Source organism: Culex quinquefasciatus, chromosome 1, assembly GCF_015732765.1.
Source record: "Culex quinquefasciatus strain JHB chromosome 1, VPISU_Cqui_1.0_pri_paternal, whole genome shotgun sequence".
Lineage (NCBI taxonomy): Eukaryota > Metazoa > Arthropoda > Insecta > Diptera > Culicidae > Culex > Culex quinquefasciatus.
Window position 1 is genome coordinate 11,438,938 of NC_051861.1, and position 20,959 is coordinate 11,459,896.

The following is a 20,959-nucleotide window of genomic DNA, read 5'->3' on the forward strand; positions in this document are numbered from 1 at the left end:
GTTTTCTCAACATTTCCAAAGACGTAGTTGCAAACTTTGTCAACTCATCCTGCGACATGTCTCGCTTGAGTTATCAAACCCCCCCAGCAAAGTTCGATTCACGTGATGACGACACCTAGCGATTCGTCGTAGTTTTTCCCCGAAGCTGATTAAAGTCTGCTCTTTGTACAGTCAGTCAGTCCCAACGACAACACTTTAATGTTGTTATTATCTTCTTTTTTCCACATTTCCTGCTGTACGTACACACAGTTTGTCAAGTCACGACACCCGATTCTCTCTCCTCTCCTCCTTCTGTGCGCTGGGTTATCCCAGTGATGAGTAGCTGAGCGGGAGTTTTGCTCTCTCTCTCTCTCTCTCTCTCTCTCTCTCACTTCTTTGTTCCACCAACTTCTATTTGAAGAGCACGAGAGATAAACTTGAGACGATGAGCCAGCACAAATGACGAGCTTGCACAGGTTGCGAGAGAGGGAGAGAGAGACTAAGTCATAATCATAACGTAAACATCGCTATAACACCTTCTCTCCGAGCAGTGCACCACCACAGTGACGAGCTTCGTGGGCAAGGTTTTGTAACGAGCGAAGAGCGAACCAACACAGCGACGCTGACCTAGTGGGTAGCGCTGGTAGTGGTGAACTCTATATTCTATCTAGGAAGTCCAATTTGTGAAGAATGAAACGGGCCTTGACTTGGACGGAGGGATGCTGGCTGGACGTGGACCATCATCACACACAGGCATTAGGCACCATCCGCTTTAAAACTTGGGCCAAATCCCTCTCGCTCGCTCGCTCGCTCTTAATCTGATGATGGCGGTGGGGCAGGATGTGTGTAGTTTTTGGGGCTTCATGGTTCTCGTGTTGGCTGTGTGTAATTACACTTGAGTTGGGGGTTGTGTTGGCGTTTCAACGAAATGGGTAAAGGGTTAAGCCCTTCACCGGAGAGGACGGTTGATACACGGAGAAAAAAGTTTTTGTACGAAATTTAGCAAATGGTGTCATTGCCCTCCGAGCAATCTAAGAACGTCCCGTGACTACATGAATTGGTCCAAAACAACTCGTCATAGTTTTCATTAACCGCTCTATTTTTCAATCCAACTCACATAATAAAGCCACTGATTAGCACCACCACACATGTCGCCTCGCAAGTCATGATTTGGGTTTGTTTGGATTGAGCCAGAACATCCAGCGACGAGACGCAGCGAAGAAGGTTGTTGCAGAGCAAAAAGAGACGACGCTTGAAAAAGAGAAAACGGGCAATTTCCAAATCGCGAAATAACTCTTCGCCAAAGCAATAAAAAAAAAACCTTGCGCATCACACGTCACTGTGCCACGGTGCTAGTTTGGAACTTTCTTGATATCTGCATTAAATTTAGAGAGGTGATGCGGTGGAGTTTGACATATCGCAAGCGATTTTTGATCGGTTCCGGTCCGGCCACTGGAATCGACGCCCCCGCAATCCGGAACACGGTTCCGGTGGGGGACATTTCAACTTTTCAGACGTGCGACGTGTCAAACTTCGTCGCACCAGTTCGGAAAGCTCAACGCGGGTATCGACGACGTTCAAACCAACTTCGCGCGACGGTTCTTCTTCAACAAACACACAGGCGAAACGTTAATTCCTAGCGCAACGACACGGCGTCGATTTGTTGGCTTTGACCATGACTCACAGAGTCCAACGACGATGGTCTTCTTCGTCTTTGGCAGGTGCCGCTGCTAGTACACACGCGCGCGCCTGTACATTATGCAAATCCCACCAGCCCTGGCAGCTGCAGCCAGGGAGGTTCAAGGATTTCTCGCGCGCGAGCTTAGTAGCGTTAAGGTGATGCCGGTCGCCATCATCAGGAAATGACAAAAAAAAAGAGCTACTCGCTTGGGTGATGGGTCATTTTCAGTACACCGAGGTCACTCTCCGGTGGTGGATCTGGTGCAGCTGTGGCCACCACTACCGACCGGGATGATTTATTGTGCTGACTATCATAAATTTTTGCGCCGCCGTCCGCCACGGAGAACAAAGACATGTACCCAAATGGAAACACAACACAGACACACTTGCACTTTATTTCCGTGAGTGTGTTTGTTTGAGCTCGACAGTGAAGCTTGCATTTTGTAGCCCGCGAAGATTCGTCGAGCAAATTGAAACTTTACTGTTCAAAGTCGACGATTAGATTCAAGTTTCGATCGATCCGTTAAGGTCACTCCTTTGTGCAGCGTTGAAACGAGAAGAGACGCAACTCGTCGTCAGGTCTTGCTCCTTTTGCGAAGAAGACGCCCGGAAAAGGTAGTGCGGCCCGTTTTGGCGGCGCGGAATGTGATGTGTGTTCGCAATTACAACATGTCTAGAACCGGAATTCGGAGGGCGGTACGGTACTGATTGCAGAGTGCGCTGCGTTCATGAATCATCATGAAATATGTTTTATTACACCCTGGACGCGAACTTTAAGCATCGTTACACTGCCCGTAATGTAGATCTTTCTTGCGAAGGTATGCGAGCTTGGTCCTCTCTGGAGCCACCAATTTGATGTCTTCCTTCTATTTTGTGGAAAACCAACAAAGACCCGTTTTCCCGATGATGAGTTTCCTCGACCGGCAGACGATAAAGGAAACGTTGTTCTGCAGTTTCTGCTTCTTCAGTCGGTCGCTAGCCTGACCCAGCCCAAGGAAACCCAGGAGTTTCCTCTTTGTTGCGAGGGCAACTGTCACGGCCAGACTAGCAGAAGCAGCAGTATGTTTTCCGGCAACGAGTTCAAGCCGCGTGCCCTTCTTCTTGTTAGAGTTGAACCTTCCTCCTTGACTGGTACGAGAAATTTTCCTTGCAAGGAGAAACTTTCTCTTCAAGATTCAAATTGACTTTGTCGTCGCCACCACCATAAATCCGTAATTAAAGTGGAATTCCTTCGATCGACCTTGGTCGCTCTACCCACCTTACTAGTGCTACTACAAAAAAAAAAAAAAAAAAAAAATGCAGCCCTTTTCTGATGCGTAGTACAGCTCAGCCACTTAGTTTTAAACTGATGATAATAGCATGTTACGGCCGCTGCAGGGTACATAATAACGGCCACACGTGTGCGGTCTGGTCGATTGCCGCCGCAAGTCTTGGAATGACTAAACAAACTGATAACGTCGACGGGGAGTCGTCGACGAAGTGAAAGGCCGTCGACGACGCACAACAGGGGTACTTTAAACTAACTTTTAATCTACTTACCGATATTTTAGTATTGGTAATCCAAACAGATTTAGTCAATTTCTGAAATTGAAGAAAAGAAAAAAATATTAACATTTTGGAAACAAATCATCAATGCTGTCTAGAAGTCTTTCGGGGAAAATTGACACTGCACTACACTACCCCCCTGTACCCAAACCTCCAAACCCTTTCTACGAGAGTTGATGATTTGCCAACTTTGTTGGCAAGTCCCCGAAAATGCAAAGCAGCCGGAGCCGCCCTTTTGCAAAGTCCTTGGCGATTTACATATTTTAATGTCCTGGGACGAAGAGTTAAGCTATAAATAAAACACTTGCACAGACACACACATACATATCACAACAGCCAGTCCCAGCCCGTTTTGTAAGCTGGGACTAACCTCCTCTACAAAACGCACGAATTCCTTCCGTGGTATGGCCTCCTGGAAGGCAAGCCGGCGGATAAGTTTGTTGACTCTATCAGACCCAATCCCGCCTATAGACGAGATGTGATTGAAGAATTCGGCAATTTTGAATTTTCAAAAAAAGCAGGTGAACTCTTTAATTAAAAAAAAAAAAAAAGGTTGAATGATTTTACTTGTTTCATATGACTTTGCTGATGTTTGAAATCTGTGGTAGTCTTTTTTTTTGTTTTGTTAAAAGTTTATGGTTCCATTTCATGATAAAAAGATAAGTGACTATAGGGCCAGGAAGAGCAGTACAAAAATGCATTCGACCGATTTTTTCGTGACGGGACAACGTTTGTACGCATATGTTTTCAGTTTTTTGTTGATAACTTTAAAATTTGTGAGAAAAGGTACCAATATTTATACAATTTGGAAAGTACATTAAATTTCCAAAACACAATGTTTGAGTTAAGTTGGATACAAATGTAGCGTGACGGGACAACATCTTAAAACTGGATCACTTAGATTTTTATACACAAAAGTGAAGAACTCTACACTCCTAGAACGTTTTTGAAAAAACTTTTTTCTACAGTTGTTTCTAAAATGAAAAACGAAGATTTTGCGTCCTGGATCATCCAATTTCGTCAAATTTTGTTGATTTGACAGGGTTTTGCTCGCGTTGTCCCGTCAAGAAATGAACCAATTGTGAAAATCTCTACTGACTAGTCAACTTTGACTGATTTGGGGTCACTGAGCTCGAATACTCCAAAGTATTCGAAAAAACGAAGTTGACTTTATAGCTGTCGGCCACCATTGCTAGTACCAACCACTAGTGTCTTCCTTTTATCTACAAGGACTTCGCCGCCCTGGGCTTCTAAGTGTATGAAAGTATGGCACGGAGCGACGGCGCAGAATACCCATATTTACACAAAGAATTTTAGAGCGCCCGCCGCGGGATTCGAACCGGCGACCTCTGAATTGTGAGTCCAGTGCGCGGTCCGATTGATCCACACGGACGAGCGGACTAAGTATTCATGGAATGTGCAATCCAAGATGGCGGCCAATATGGCGGTGCTAGAATATTCGATATTTTATAAAGAAATGTAACCGGCAATGAACAGGTTAAATTCAACTAAGGGTTTGCTGAACTCGAATATGAGCCCTAGAATATTCCAGAATACTTAGGTAATGTGCAATCCGGCCGATATGGCGAAGCATGAAATTTTTTTTTTTTTTTTTCAAATGTGTGACAGCCAATCAACGGGTCAAATTTAACTAATTTTGGGTCGCCGAACTCGAATATGAGCCTTATAATACTCCATAGTACTCAGGGAATGTGCAATCCAAGATGGCGGCCTATATGGTGAAGCTAGAAAATTGAATTGCATTCCCTGAGCATTTATTTATTTATTTGTCACCGTAATCGGCATTATGCCGCACAGACTGTTCTAAGAACTTTAGAATATTCTAAGGCTTATATTCGAGCTCAGCATCCCCAAATTATATAAATTTGACCTGTTGACTGCCTGTTACAGCTATCTATATATTTTTTTAAATATTCTAGGTTCGCCATCTTGAACTTCACATTTCCCCAATACTTTGAAGTATTCAAGAGGTCGTATCCGAGTTCAGCGATCCCAAATTAGTTAAATTTGACTAGTTGATTGAACTTAAAAATCCTTTTATGGTGATTAATCTATTCAGCCGCCATATTAGACGCCATCTTGAATATCTCGCTTCCCTTTGAGACTCTGTCAAATCAACAGGCAAATTTGGATTCAGAAGGGTCGATTTAGTCTAGATCGATCAAAAACTGGCCTGTTACACGATTTGTTTCTAGACACGAGAAATGAGCACCTTTTTTGAATTCGTGCCTTGACCAAAAAATTAGCACGACGGGACAACGCAAACTTGCTACAGTCGTAATTCTGGTTCCTTTTGACCAATTTTCGATTTCTAAAAAGCATTTTGAAGGGTTTTTCGAGTACGAAGAGAATCCAAAATATGATGCAAATCCGATTCCACGAACCATTGCAAACTAAACAATTGTAATTTTTCGTGACGGGACAATGCTTCCATATAACCCCTTTTTAAATGTCCTGTATAATTTTATAGCTACGGAATCTGCTTTTGTCAATAAGAGGGCATATAAAAGAGTCATTTTACTATAAAATTCCGTTTAGAACTTCTGCTCACAGATATGTTTAGAATAGGATCTTAGGTGTGAAAATATGTTTTTTTGTGTGGTTCAAATAGTTGGAAAACATGGAAAATTATCAGAACCATCCAAAGTTCAACTAGAAAAAATACTGCTTGGTAAACAAGTGCTAAGAATTGGTCATTCGTACATTTAAGAAAAAAAAATATATCGTGAAATACATTCTATCCGTTCCACATTAAATAGGAATATTTTGTAGAATCTACGATATTTTTGTACAATGTACGGAATCGACTTTACGAAAAATTGTCGTAGTACGAGACATTGATCTCAATGTATCAAACTATGAAAAACACCAAAAAGGTCAAGTCAAAAAGGTCAAGTGTTTGGGGAACAAATGCACATAAAGAAAGCAATAATTTATAAGGATAACATAAAATGGCCAGGGTATATCTTATTCTTTTGAGAAAAAAGTCGACAAAATCAACCCTCCAACGCACCACCAATTGAAGTTTTAAAAGTAATTTTTTTCTAAAATAATGCATCTTTTTAACCTACCCTCCTGTGCACAATACAGTCCACACAGATTTTTTTTGTATCGATCGTGGACAATCGCAATCATCCGACATATCAAACTCCATGACATTTAAAGGTACAGGGTTGTTACGGAGAAGTCGAAAAAAAAATAACCGCGCCAAATCCGCGCCGTCCCAAAACCCAATCCGCGCCATATTAACAAAAATAATTTCGTGACAAACATACACGAGAGTTTAATTTTTATGAATAAAAAAATATTTTGGAACAAAAATCAAGAGATCCATCAAAAGGAACACAACAATCACAAACGATTAAATAAAATTGTATACAATAAACGCAATTTTATATCAAGATAAGCCGCAAGAGGCCGAATCTCAGAACGCAGAATCTTGAAACGCCGAAAATTGTATGGACAAATTTATTTTTGCTAGCATGAAGTAAACCAGAGGGAAATGCCAAATTAATAATTTTGGGAAAAAGAGAAATTCTAAATATGAATTAAAACATTTTGAAATATAAACATGAAAAAATAAAAAAAAATCAAAAATTTATGGAATGAAAATGATTATAAAATTTATAAATTTGAAAATCTTAAAAATTCATAAATCTAAGGATTTGAAAATTTAAACACAGTTCATTCTTGATGATTCTCGCAAAGAGTCACTCATAAAATCGAACCAACAAATTTGTATTATTTTATTAAGAATTTAAGAATTTAAAAATTTGAGAATTTAAGAATTCAAGAATTTAAGAATTTGAGCTTGTATTATTTTTTGTTCTCATGGTCGTTTTTAATGTTTAATTTTTAGAATTTATCATTTTTGACTCTTTAAATTTTTAAATGCTTAAATTGAATTTGAATAAATTTGTTTGAATTTCCAAAATTTTCTAGTTTTGTATTTTTTTTAATTTTAAATTTAAAAAATTTCGTATATTTGAATATTTGTATTCTAATTTTTAAATTTTCAGTAAAAAAGGCTATAAAAATCAAAAATATTTTTAATTTCTGAATCTTCGAGTTTTGAATATTGTAGCTTTCATTTTTGATTGTTTTAATCTTTTATTTATTCCCCAAGAAATCTAGAAAAAAAATCTTTCTATGGGGTGGATTTTACTACAAACTACAATTCAACGGCAAAGAGCCAGCACGGCCACGGAAACAAGCCCCAATAATCATTTTTCTAACATCCTGGTATATAACTTCGAGAAAAATTTGAAAAATGATTCACATGATTGAAATCCTTTATAAAATAAACAATAAATAAGGTTTAAAGAACGATACTCAAAACTCAAAAGATATTAAAAAATAAAAAAGTATAAAAATTGAAATTGTTTCAACATTTGAATGAAAAAAAAAAAGTGTTTTAAAATGCATTATACACCTGTCCAGTTATTTTGGCATCATTAGTTTCCAAAATATCTAAGTATTAACGAAAATTTTATTTTTTTGCGAAAAATAAAATTTTTGCGGTGCTGTGCAATGGAGTTTCATGAAAATTCAAAACATTTTTAAACAACCCCAAACATGCTAAATATGATTATCAATGCAGAAAAATGCATTTTAAATTGTTTTCAGATGTTTAGACTAATATTTTCATGGAAAATTTGAAGTTTTTTGGAAAAAAAAATTTGCCCCCTGATTTTTCAGACCAATTTTGAAGGGGAGGCGACTCAAACATTGAAAAATATTTGCAAAGGCCTAACTGAAATCGAAGAAAATTAAAAAAAATCCCTGATTCCCTGATAATACATTTCTTTATTACTTGAAAGTAATTTTATCTCTCTCAATTATTTTAAATATTAACCAAATTTCACATCCGCGCGAAATCCGCGCCAAAGCAAAATTAGCCAGCAAATCCGCGCCAAATCCGCGCGAAACGCACCATCCGCCGCGATCCGCGCCGTCCGTAGCAACCCTGAAGGTATGTCAATCTAAGGTCATGCCGTGGCTCTTTTAATCCGTTTTGGTCACTCTGGAACAGATTGCCGGTGGCCATTTTAGACACTTCCGGAACATGAGAGAAACCCTAGAATCCGGCATATCAAACTTCATGATTTTGAATGATTTTTCTGAATGCCCGCCAAAAAGTCAATTTTGTTACATCCTAATAGACAGTTTGTTAAATTTATCCAAGACTCCCTGGTTTAACTGAGGTTGCTTGTTTCAGATTACAAAATATAACGCAAATTTCCGTTTTGGCTATCTTCTGTAAACTTGAGGTGGAATAGCCCATATCTCGGGTTAATTTTCAAAAGGTTCAGTTTCGAACTAAGCCGTTTAGATCGAATGAAAAAGTGGCTTTTGATTTTGAGAATTACAATAGGAAGTTCAAATACTGATGAGTCCACATAAGAAGCTATTCTTTTCTCTTAATATAAAAAAGACCCAAATAGATTGCTACAAGTTAGTTGTAATAATTCTACCAGCTTGTTTGAGAAAGTCTCGTATAGTGATTCGCTTCCAGAGAGCACCCAAACAAGCTCAACGAGATAATCGCTTTTATTGAAGGAAACTGGAATGTCTCTCCGAGGAAACGAGATTTAGCAGCCGTTGAGTAGAATTATAGCTTCAGCTTCATAGTGTCGTGACGATATTCATCATAATACACAAACACACGCCCCGCTAGCAGCGACTAAATCCGCGAAAACAACCCCGGAGACTAGCTTCTTACTAGCACCGACCGACGACGAGATTGCGGTAAAATCGTCTCTCTTATTTTAGTATATGTTGCTGTTGTTGTTGTTGAGTCGCCGTCAGTATGGCGAGCGCGCGTTTCTCGAACAAGTCCCAGCCAGAACATGCGCGCCAGCAACAAAGTGTGTGGCTTGTTGTTGTTCAGCAGCGGGCCCGCATATACATTTTTTTTTCTCTTGAATTTATTTCTCGCCGTGTGTTTTGTTAATTATTTGGTCCTTCAAAGTTCGTTGTGCGGCTGCCAAGTCGTTCGACTCTAACAGCTCAATGGTGCTGTACGGTGGGGTGATTTTGAAATCATTTAAATTTATTTATGGCGTTCATCGAAATGGTTGAAACATATTTTTTTTCTTCCATATTTTGTGCATTTTTGTTGAATTCAACTACATTTAAATCTCATAGAAGTGTTAATTTTAGATTTAGATATTTTTAAGTTTAGTAAAACTGTTGGTGCTTCACTATTTAAAAAAAAAGAAGATAAGGGAAAGTCTCCACATTATCCTCAAGTAAATTTCGCTTGGAGTTGGATGGTTGGGAACTGAACTATCTCGTTGGGATCAGATGGGAATCGAACCCAGGTTTCGCTGCTCGAATACAGGATTTATCTTGAATGTCTTAAAAAATGCTGTAGGATATTGGTTTGATTCTCGTAGAAGCTTTTTTATTTTTGTTTAGATGTTTAACCTTTTTTGGCAAATCTACCACAAGTTACGGCCCACAAAGCACACACGAGGTAAACAAACGGTACTCAACAGCCGGAGTTGATACGGCACTTATTGAGCAAGATAGAGAAGCTCGTGTACTACTAACCGTACACATTAGCACAAACGCAGGAGCAGCATCTCGGATGTGTATTTGGCATTAGCGCCGGTTGTGGTAGTAGTAATCACGCTTCTAGGAAGTGTCAGCGCTCAGACACGAGTTGTTCTGAGATTCTTTGTGTTTTCGTTGGTTGGTGTGTGGACTCTCAATCCCCACAATATCTGAGTCTGGGGCTGGCGGGCGGAAATTGAAGCAGTTTAAAGAGTGCTGTGGCGCTCATTTGAATATTTTCAAAACAGCAGTTCAAGCGTGACTGCGCGTCTGGCTGAGCTAAGAGGTTCGAACTGCTGGTGTGGAGGTGGAACAAAGTGACTGATGACGACGAACAGGGAAATTGACGAGCGACGAGCGAGATTGGGACCGGCAGATATGGAACTGGATTTTGATGGATTTCCAGGTTGGGACAACGATTCTTTTTTTTCGAATATCATTGGATCAAGCAAGTCTGAGTTCGAGACCTTTCTGCTCCAGACAGCTCAGCCAGCAGCAGTAATCTCCAGGAGGTCGCCGCCATCGTCTTTGCAACGTGTCGTCGCTGCATTCCGGCACGTAACGTTCCACGAACCGATAAGTTCCAACCAGAGCCAGAGCGGATTTGACACGTGGACGCGACACGTGTACCCTGGCGGGCCAATCCAGGGAGCCACGAAGAACGTGTCTCAACACTGAAAGTTCAGCAACGCTTGGTTCCGTAAAGGTCATCCGAACAAGTTCTTCTCTGGACGTCGACTTGACGCTTGGCAGGAAACGAAGAAATGGGAATATCCAAAACTTATTATAAATCATATCATCGAGCACATCCCCAGCGTGCGAATTATCACCCTGCCAAGAGTTCCAGAAACGTTGCAACATATAAAGTTAATAACAGAACACAGCCAAGTGAGGGAATAAAAAAGGAGAACTGCCAGCAAGCTTGCAATAAAACCTCCTCCAGTTCGTCCAATCGTCCCGGGTGGCTCTTCTTCAGCGACGACGTCGTAGTCCTCGCCAGTGGACTCTTGACGGGAGGGCGAAGAAAGAAGGTTCATCGTCGGGAAATAAAAAAACGGCAAGCGAGCATACACACTCTACCCTACCCTCAACACACAAAGACGGTCGATGGCCTTTTCCGGAGGTTAGCCGGCAAAACCCTGTCCACGGTTGATGGGTACCAAAGAATCACTCGAAGCTTCGAATTCCTCGAGGAAACGCCCTAAAACTAAACAAAAGGAAGGACCACAATTGAACCACCTACCCTAGGGTGCAATTTTCCACCGCCACAGAAGGATAAACAGCGCTGCTGAGCTGGCCTCGATCGGCCTTTGATCGGGTGCTTATTTTTCTTTCTGCCATCATCATCAGCTCTATGGTCATTTCTGCTGGCCACGAGAGCCAGAAGCGAAACACTCGAGGTGGCTTTATTTTCTGTGTTCATGTGCACGAAGATGGTAGGCCAAATTGAAATTGTTTTTAGAGAAAAATTTCAGGAATAAATTTACTTATTTGATGAGAAATTATATGGAGAAACAATCGTGCTCAAACCTAATCCATTTTAAAGAATCATCTTTGCGGTTACCTTTACGCAGTAGGTCTGGCCGCTTTAATACCAGTCGGTAAAAGCGTTAATAACTACGCCATTCCGGTTAGGCTGGAACAAATATTTTTTAAAGTTTTTGTCAGGTGGTGCTATTCAAGTATCTGAAGTTCTTCGTCATGATGGTTATCCTTGTAGCATTAACACTGCATCTTTTATTTGATTCAACGATCATACCATGGTGAAAACCCAAATTCTCGTCCAATCATCGAAGGTGAGCAGCATAAGTAATAAGACTTACCGGTTAAAAGATGATATCTCGATTCGCTGCGCTAATCTTCACCGGATGGATATTCCAAAAAAAACCTTGTAGACAATCGATCTTCGAAGCACTTCACTCAAATGCACTTTTTGTTTTGAAAAAAAAAAACTTTTCACTGTCACAAGAAGTTATCGAAGTCAAATCTAGCAAATTTATTTTATGTTTATTTAGCGGAAGATAATCGCTTCCACTACGTAATTTACGCGGAGGACCACGCACTCTCGGTGGCCACGGATGAGTTCCGGCTTGCAAGAGCTGTAAACGGAAAAAGAGAAAATATTTTGTATGTTTAGCAGAGTATTCTGGATTGCATTTAACTGAAATAATGTCCCATGTCTTTTTCCTAGGGGCGTCTTAATTTTTTTTTAGTTTTTCTGTTGCAAGTTTCTGCTCATTTCTAGGCGTCCGAAGGTTATGTGTGGTGAGTCGCCCAAAACCTCTTTTACGCAAATGGACCGACGTTTTACTTCCCCATCCGATAGAAAGCCAGGAGGATCAGGAAGGTGCTGTTTCTTATTCCTCGGGCCAACCCTTGGATTTGGGCTTTAGAATGGAATTAGACTAACTATAAGGCAAGGGTCTTATAGAAGACGTCAAATAACATCACCAAATCAAATTATGAGTAAAAATGTTAATTTTATTGACAAAATCACGCAAATGTTGTTGATTTCTAGGTTTTGCCTTCCTCACCTCACTTAGGCAAGGCTATAAAATCACTCGAAAAATGAATTTCTTAAATACACCTCCTAGATATACCTTCACGTATACCTATCGACTTAGAATCCAATTCTGAACAAATGTCTGTGGGGATGTGTGTAGACATGATTTTTTTCCACACGATCATCTCAGAACTGGCTGAACCGATTTTGGCCGGATCCGCCTTATTCTGTTCGTTTTGGGGTCCCCTAAGACCCTATTAAATTTTATTCTGTTTAGTGAAGTACTTTTAAAGTTATGCCAAAGTTATGTAGCTACAAAAAAGGGTGATTTTTGCATAACTGCGTCTCTTCTGGAAAAATCTGTATTAATTATGTTGCTGAATACATCATTTTGTCCCGACAAAGATTTACACGAACTTTTTACTGAAATTTTCAACTCATAAGACATTGTTTACTAAGACTAGGGGGACAGCATGCAATTCCATCGTGCCCCTAATGTTGGCATATCAGCACTTTTAAATTCAATTACAGTCAACCTTTTCTACATTATTTTGGAGAGTTGGTAAAAAAAGAATTGAAAATTGCTGTTCTGGTAAAAACAATAATTATAAAAAAAATAAATGAAAAAAATTAAATTGGAATCTAATGAAAAAAATAAAAATAAAAAATTAAAACAAAAACTCTTAAATTAATTTGTAAATACAACATGAATGTGATGAAGGCACCAACCACCTTAAGGTGGATTAAGTAACGTTTTAAGTTTTCTCAAAAGTTAGATTGTTTGTTTGAAATGTTTGCTTAAAATGTTACCAGGAGCTATTACAAAGGTTATCAAACAACAGTGGAACCTTCGAATAGTTTAGAGGCTTGGTGGTGGAAGTGTTAATTAATTCTAAACTAATTAGTTTTAACTCAAAATTTAATTCGCAATTCGCAATTCGCAATTTTCAGTGTAAGAACGGGCCTTGACCGATCTTATGCACTAGGTTCCCGACGAACACGCACTGCCCTTACACCTACATCTCACCCTTGCTCTGAGTCAGTACGAGCAGCACGCTAGAACACGCTTTGAGTGTTCGTGCCAGGCATGCACACCTTCTTTTCGGTTACGCATTTTAACTCGGCCGGGGTGGTACATTACGTAGGGTTTGATGTAAGTATAAGCGCCTAACCATCTATAGTGTGCCTATCAACTTTCATTATAGCAAACACTGTTATATTTTTAGTTTGAATTCAAAAACTTATTGTTATTTTACTGTGTATTGTTTTCTCCTGAAATTTTTCCTAGTGTTGTGTCGTGCTTATGTTGCTATTTCTTTTGTCACGGTGTTTTGTTACAATATTTTGGTCCTAAGCATTTTAAAAAAGTTTTTCAAAAGTACAATAGTAATATTTGTGTTAATCCTTTAATCATTCCATAAATTGAGTAAGGGCTCAAACCTCACTTCGACGGTAACATTTCAAAAGGCATCATGTACATTTTGTCAATTTCTGGGTTATTGCATATTCTAAAAGTACTCCTAATAAGCTACCTCTCCACCAAAAATGAGCAAAAGTTACTTCAGTCAAGTCTGTTTAATCATGATTTTAAATAAAGTAACATAAACAAAATCTCTGCCATCAGCAGTCCCTGTTTATATAGCCCTGTCAACCTGTCAAACAAAAGACTACATAAACCTCGTGACGAAAAAAAAAAAAAAAAAAGCGTCATGAAAAAGCGCCATGTACATTCGGCGAAGAAAAACGAGTCATAACAAAGCGCTCCCGCCAATGCCAGCAGGGTGATATAGACGTTGGTGATTTCAAAAGGAGTTATGTTTGTTTTTCTTAAATAAAATGACGAAAATAATGTTTTATTGAATTTGGATGATCAAGTATCAATGAAAGCAACGCTTTTCATCGTTTGTTATTATTAGAACATCTTATTTTGCTTTTATATTAAAATGGGAATTGAAAATGGATGCTCAACATTCAAATGCGTTTTTCTCAAAACGCATGGTTTGTACATGATGCTTTTTGAAATGTTGGCGTCGACTTGTTTGAAAAAAGGGTGAAGATTGAAAACAATTGACAGTAAAAGAGAATTTATTTTATAAAAATCAAGTATCAATAGTATGAGAATGATGAGCGTATTTTGAAGAATAAAAATGAGAAGATAGATGTATTAGATGTAAAATTAGACAATAGTTAATAAATAGAGATACAAAACAAGCTTAGATTATAGTAATGATAATTTATAGGACAGATAAAGAATTATTCAAATAAATAAATTCGCAATAAAATCAAAAAAGATTAGGCGAATGATAAATAGACTTTATATTACTAGTACATTAAGGAAAAGTATATTTTAAGGAAAAAAAAACAAAACAAAGTTTGTTACAGCAGTATCAATTGATAGAAAAGAGTGGATAAGCTTTGAGAGATAAGAGAATCAAAAGTTAGTAAAATTAAAATCAAATGTTGTATATTAAATAGAAGAATCAGTGAAGAATTGGGAATCAGAAGAGCAAAATAAGACTAGGAGATAGGTGGTAGCTGAGAATGAAGAGAAGAGAAACCCCGTTGTGCGATGTTCCACAGCAGTTGACTCAACATACTGCGAACCAAAACAATACCGTCTACAATCACAAATTACTTCCCTTTCCCACATTGTTGCGCCCCTTTCTTTTAGCCGTCTCGACTCTGACCCGCGGTGGTCAAAGGTTTACGATCCGTTTCCACAGGCCACCAGCTAGGTCATCATGAAAACCAAGCCAACGTGGAGGTAAGAAAATAGGACACTCGCAAGGAACCAGAGCTATACTGTTCTGATCAAGATAATTCGGATGATCTAACAGAACTACGGATGTAGTTAGTTACGCTCCTTCCAGGATGTTCCTTACGTGGACGTCAACCGAAGAGCACGCAACAAGGTCACTGCCATTGCATGCTCTTAGGTATCAATCCTTGGCCTGCAATTAGTTTTAACTCAAAATTTAATTCATAATTTTATTTTTGAAAGTCAAAAAATCATCAATATTGTTCATTACATCACTTATGAATATTCGCTTGAACCACATCCGTCATTATTAAGTTGAAACGATGTTTGTTGATGGTTATTACACATTTTTTTCTATTCTATTTTTATTTTTTCTTAAGAACACTCTTTTCGAGATTTCCGAATTTCGGAAACATCCCTATTTTGGCAACATAAAAATCCAAACGTGTTCCCAAAAACGGGATGGCACTGTAGTCAAATTTGAAGAACCTCTAAGCAAAATATGCGCTTCCCAAACACGGATGTGAACTTCAAGTACCTAGAATGCAGATATTTTTAATGAAGCAAAATAAACGTTTCCCAAACCATTTTTTTATTTTTTATTCGTTTCTAGCTTTTTGATTCGATATGTACTTATTATAAAGTTTTTGATTTGATGAGCATTTTACTTGCTTACTACGACTTCAATACAGTAAGTAAACTAATAAAGGAAATTAGACATGGGGAAGAAGTAAATTGAATAACAATAAGTTGCTGCTGCTGCTGGTGATGATGTTATTGTTCCTTCTCTTGAAAAGTGTACTCTGTGTGTGTGTCTGTGTTTGTATAGTTGTGTGTCTGTCAGTGATTTTTCGCTCTCCTCTTTTCCACCTCTTTGTTGTCTCTTTCTGTCGCACAGCAATTGATTGCATAAATGGGAGGAGGCAATAAAAAAAGACAATCTGGTCCCGGATTCGAAATTCTAATTAGCAACAAATTTCGCAATTATTTAGAGCACATCTAGAACTTTCTTCACAGTAATTTCCCCTGTAAAACAAAGCCCCAAAGCAGTGCACAAAGTCGAAAAACTGAACCAATAAAAAACCCATTCGCCGCCATATTTGAAATTCGTGGCTCTGGTGGAGAAAATGGAAGCCCGTCCGTCCGTCGTCGTCGTGTGATCTAGTCGTCCTTGGGACGGAACTTTTCAGCTTTCAGCTCACACCTACCTCGCACGATCGAAATTCTTCCCGCAAATCGCAATTTAGCTCAATAATCCACCCGAATTTTCCTTTTTCCCGAAAATCACTCGCGATTTATTGAAAACTTTTATGGATGACACGACGACAAACCCACGGCGCGACCAGTGAAAACCACTTTCCGAACCCACATTGAACGAGGAAAATTAACTTTTGAGACTGCTTCTTCTTTTTCTTCTTGCTCTTTGCAAAGTTGGCTCCCTCTCTCTCGAGAGAAGAGAGCTAGAGTGAAAAGAAGGCGATGACAGTTCGTAGCAACGTGTTTCAATCAGAGAGGTGTGCACATTTTGGCAAAGACAAACAGAGCTTGGAAATTCTTTCAAAATTCGTGTCGTTCTCGAAGAAGGACGGAGTCAAGCAAAACCTCGAGCAATACCAAGCAAAACAATGTATAAAAAGGCCAATGTGAGCGAGAGTGTGAGTTTGTTAACAAAGAGTATATAAAGCTAGCTAAGCCCGATATCACGCACACTAGCTTACCATTTGTTTTTGCTGACGGGTACAAATTTTAACCTAAAAATCCATCGTGAACGTACACACAATACATGCGAACGTATTTAGATAACTCTATTTTGCTCACTCCTAAATGTAAAATCTACTAACGTGAGCAGGATACACTCTTTGTTTACAAACTCACAATGGCCCGTGCATTGGCCCCTATATCTACCCTAGAAAAAAAATACTCTGAATTTAAAAAGATCGCTCGTTGGATTAAAAGTTCGCGTTGGTGAATATTCGTAGAAAGTTCAAACTTTTCAATTTAAAAGTTGGAAAGTTTTTGATACTACCATGCATTTATGGAACAAAATCGTTGTATCGGTAAAAGTGTTTTAATTTTAATTGGAAAAGAAACCTTTTATAGGAAGAATAAACAACATTTAATACTACAGTGTTAATTTCAGAAAAATGTGGTTGATTCTAGGCTTGATTTTATATTTATTTTTTAAAAAGTGTTAAACAGTATGTTAAACGAGATGTTAAATAAGACATTTTGTTATAGTATTTAACGCTTCTGGCCAAAATCCGAGTCCAAGCTGTACCGATTCTTAGGGTACGCCACCGGTCACTTCCGAAGACCCCAAGCTGGACGGTTCCAGACGGACGTTTCGACGCGCGACAGCAAAGTAGAGAACAGAATGGTCATGTTGCCGGCCTTCATCAGGACAGGTTTGGAGAAGTTGGCTGTAGATTCGGCAAGGGTGATCGACGTTTCCTGGCTGGAAAGTGAAGTGCCTGAACGGGGAGTTCCCGATTCTGGAAGCGCATCCGGAACATGGAGTTGATGAGGCCCTCGGAATGGAATTCGATTTCGAGCACTTCATCCTCCTTGGAGAATGTCACGCTGTCCAGGGTTCATTCGGCTGGAGCTGCACCGTCGCGAGATGAGCATTTGTGGATGGTTATTAGAGATGGAAGTAAGTGAAGTTGGCAAGCCACTGTACACATTCTCATTACTCACAGGTGTTGTAAATCGCCGGCACCGAGTGCAACATCCGCTCTGGCTACCTCCGATTATCCAGCTTCTCGACGTCCTCCTCTTCGTCGGCTCCTTCTCCTCACCGTGAAAATCACCTGTCTCGTACTTGTCCAAAAGCCGGATGTTTATCTTCTTCAATGCAATCTCGTTGTTCACGCAACTCTTCGGCAGCGCCATCTCCTCGATGATCTCGTTACAGTCCTCGCGGGAATTGACCTTCAATCACCAATCCCGGGCGACCACCACCGAATACAACCGGTGCGAATCCACATTCCTACCTCCCATCCTACAAAAACAAACAAAATCAAACACAAACCCCACAAAACACCCAAGCTTCCTTTTTACCCATTCCGGTCGTGGAACAAGTGCAGTTCCTGCAGGAAGCTCGCCTTGTCCTCTTTGAGCACTTGACCTCGTCCCGCACCCGCACCACCCTCCTTCGAAGGCGTTCCGCTGCTGCTGTTTGGCTCACGAAAGTTTCCGCGTCCGATTCGTGGCTGCTACCTGTGCTGCCTAGAATCACCAGCACCACCGAATCCACCAAAGTGTTTGTTTACATTTGGAACTTAGTCGTACACGGTTACACGAGAACGTCAAAATGAAAGAAATTCTACAGTCGTATTAAAATTTAAGACTTTTAAATCAGTTAGTAAGGAGATTTTCAAAAACTTTACCAGTAAAAGTTTTCATATTTTCAACAAGAAAAAAACTTTCCCTCAAGCTAATTTTAGCAACTTTTTAAATCAAAAAATAAGTTACTTTTGTCATTACGGTAATATTTTTTTTGTATGTATCATTAGAACATCTTCTTTTGCTTTTACACTCAAACCCCGATGGTTTGACACTAACTGTTGTCAAACGAACGGGGTCAATTTTTAGTTTGACACCCCTTTTACACGGAGTTCATACACACTATCAAACATTTGTTTTGATAGTGTCCGTGAGCGCCGTGTAAAAAGTGACAGATCGTTACTTTTTAGTTTGACTTTGACCAACCAACGGGGTACAAACTAAAAAACTGTCAAACGAAAAAGTGACCAACCACCGGGGGTTGAGTGTATATTTTAATAAGGCTTTCTAGTCAGAAATTTACCAACACATTCAAAGTATGTTTACATGGCAGCTGGACGTTTGTTTGCCACAGGTTTCCTATCTCTTTCTAGCAAAATTTTTTTGTCAGGCGACTTCTAGCTGGTTTTTTTGACTGACTGCCCGATATGTCAGCCAACATACTTCGCAGGGCTGTGACAGCTACAGCTCGATCATTGTTTGCATCAGGACACTGTGACGAGGAGTTCGTCATTTTTAAGTTAAATTATATTTTTTTCACTGGGCCTAGAAAGCCTTACAGGAATTGACAAATTATGCTCAAAATTCAAGTGCGTTTTTCTCAAAACTCACGGTTTGTACATGATGCTTTTTTAAATGTTGACGTCGAAATATCCATTAAATTTACTTCAAAGACATTGAAGATTGGGCCAATGGTTGTTGAGATACAGCTTGATGTTGCTGATGTTGAGTTTTGCTTGATTTATTACCTGTTTTTCCGTTTTTTATTCTAACCCACTTTTGGGTACCTCCAGCAACAAACCAAAAAAGCTTACTTACCGAACCTGCTAAACGCACCCCCCTGGATGAGAAGAAGCGTCGTCTGTCGTATGACAGCCTGCATGCAAAAACAAAGATGGCCTCGCGCGGTTCTGCTCGGTTCTTTGTTGTGCCGTGACTAAAGTGCAAAATCCGACCCGTTCCGCGCGCTTTCCGGTTGTGAATTTGGTGTGCCCGGGTAGCGCTCGTTCCGCCGGCTCCGGGGGTGGTAAAGTTTCCTGAAACGTGGTTGATTTTGGTGGGGAAAAGTGCGTCGGTAACGTTTTGAGCGCGCGCTCGCGTGTTTTTGTTTGGGTTTTTTGTGGGGGAGGGGGAGTTGGCGGAAGATTGTTGGTTGGGATGATGGAGTCCAGCGGATTGGTGGCTGTTCCGAGTGGGATCAGTGTTTTGCCGGTTGAACCGGGTGTTGTGAAAGAGGAGCCGGCGTCTTTGGAGGTGCAAGATGGTTGTGGAGAAGGGACCGGCGCAGGGGGAAGTAAACAAAAACAAAAAGCTGGTGAGTGTTTTGTTGTTGTTTTGTGTGGACACGGTGAAAAAAAAGTTGTTCTTTTTTGTCTTTTTATTGTAGAGAGTCAGCTGATTTTGGTGATGGAGCCACAAAATCCGTCTCCGACCAAGTACTTTGACCAGAATGGGGTTCCGTTGAAGAAGGAAGAAACAGGTCTGGAACAGGTGAAGGTGGTTGGGAAGAGTAAGCGCACGAAGTTGACCATAACGTGCCACAAGTGTCGACGGATGTTTGAGACGAAGGTTGAGTTTGAGTTTCATTATCGGAAGGCGTACAACCAGGAACCGGTGTACGCGTGTGGCCAGTGTGATAAGCAGATTCTGCAGTACAAAGCTTACCGTTTGCATTGCTATCGGCACTCGAATAGTGCAACTCAGCGTTATACGTGCGCCGTTTGTGCCAAGGTATTCCACCAAAAATCCGACTTGACCCGTCACGAGGCTATTCACGAAACGGCTGCGGCGCCGGCCGCAAGCAAGCAATCCGAGTCGGAGCAACTCCCAATTGGCTGTGATCGTTGTGATGCCGTGTTTGGGTCGCAGGCCGAGGTTCGCGTGCACGTCCGGAAGATTCATCCCGTGCCGAAGCAGATGATTGAATGTCCCGACTGTGGGAAGTTCCTGTCCGCTGGCAGTTTGTACTCTCACCGGAAGATTCACTCGGTGGATGGGCCACGATTTCGCTGTGAGGACTGCGACAAGTCGTTCGTCCAGAAGATTAATTTTATTCACCACCGGAAGAAGCACCTGCCGAACGACGAGAGGCCGTTTCAGTGCAGCGAATGCGACAAGGCATTTTTCGAGAAATCCCATCTTCAGCGGCATCAGTTTTTTCACTCGGAAGTTCGACCTTTCAAATGCTTAAGCTGTGGAAAGTGCTACAAAACTGAACGATGCCTCAAGGTTCATTCCGCGGTCCACAGCGCAGCTCGTCCATTTGTATGCTTAGAATGCAACAAGGGTTTCCTGAGCAGTTCAAAACTTCGCCAGCACACGAATATCCACTCTCCACCCGGATCCAGACCCTTCAAGTGCAAGTACTGCGCGCGCGATTTCACCAACTTTCCCAACTGGCTCAAGCACAT

The 20,959-nt window shown here is 40.4% G+C and overlaps 1 protein-coding gene and 1 long non-coding RNA gene across 2 annotated transcripts in view; one reads left to right on the top strand and one right to left on the bottom strand.

Annotated features, from left to right (window-relative positions):
- Positions 1–16,470, bottom strand: part of LOC119771172 — a 30,809-nt gene extending 14,339 nt beyond the window's left edge. The window contains exons 1-3 of the long non-coding RNA XR_005279062.1: positions 16,253–16,470; positions 11,607–11,882; positions 3,199–3,240 (exon numbers count right to left, since the gene is read on the bottom strand). This is a non-coding gene — a long non-coding RNA (uncharacterized LOC119771172). The remainder of the gene's footprint in view (positions 1–3,198; positions 3,241–11,606; positions 11,883–16,252) is intronic.
- Positions 16,471–19,417: 2,947 nt separating this feature from the next.
- LOC6033898 (zinc finger protein 90) overlaps positions 19,418–20,959 on the top strand; it is a 14,957-nt gene continuing 13,415 nt past the window's right edge. Inside the window, exons 1-2 of the mRNA XM_038249483.1 lie at positions 19,418–19,863; positions 19,936–20,953. Of these exons, the coding sequence (XP_038105411.1) occupies positions 19,707–19,863; positions 19,936–20,953 (1,175 nt within the window). The 5' untranslated portion in view covers positions 19,418–19,706. The remainder of the gene's footprint in view (positions 19,864–19,935; positions 20,954–20,959) is intronic.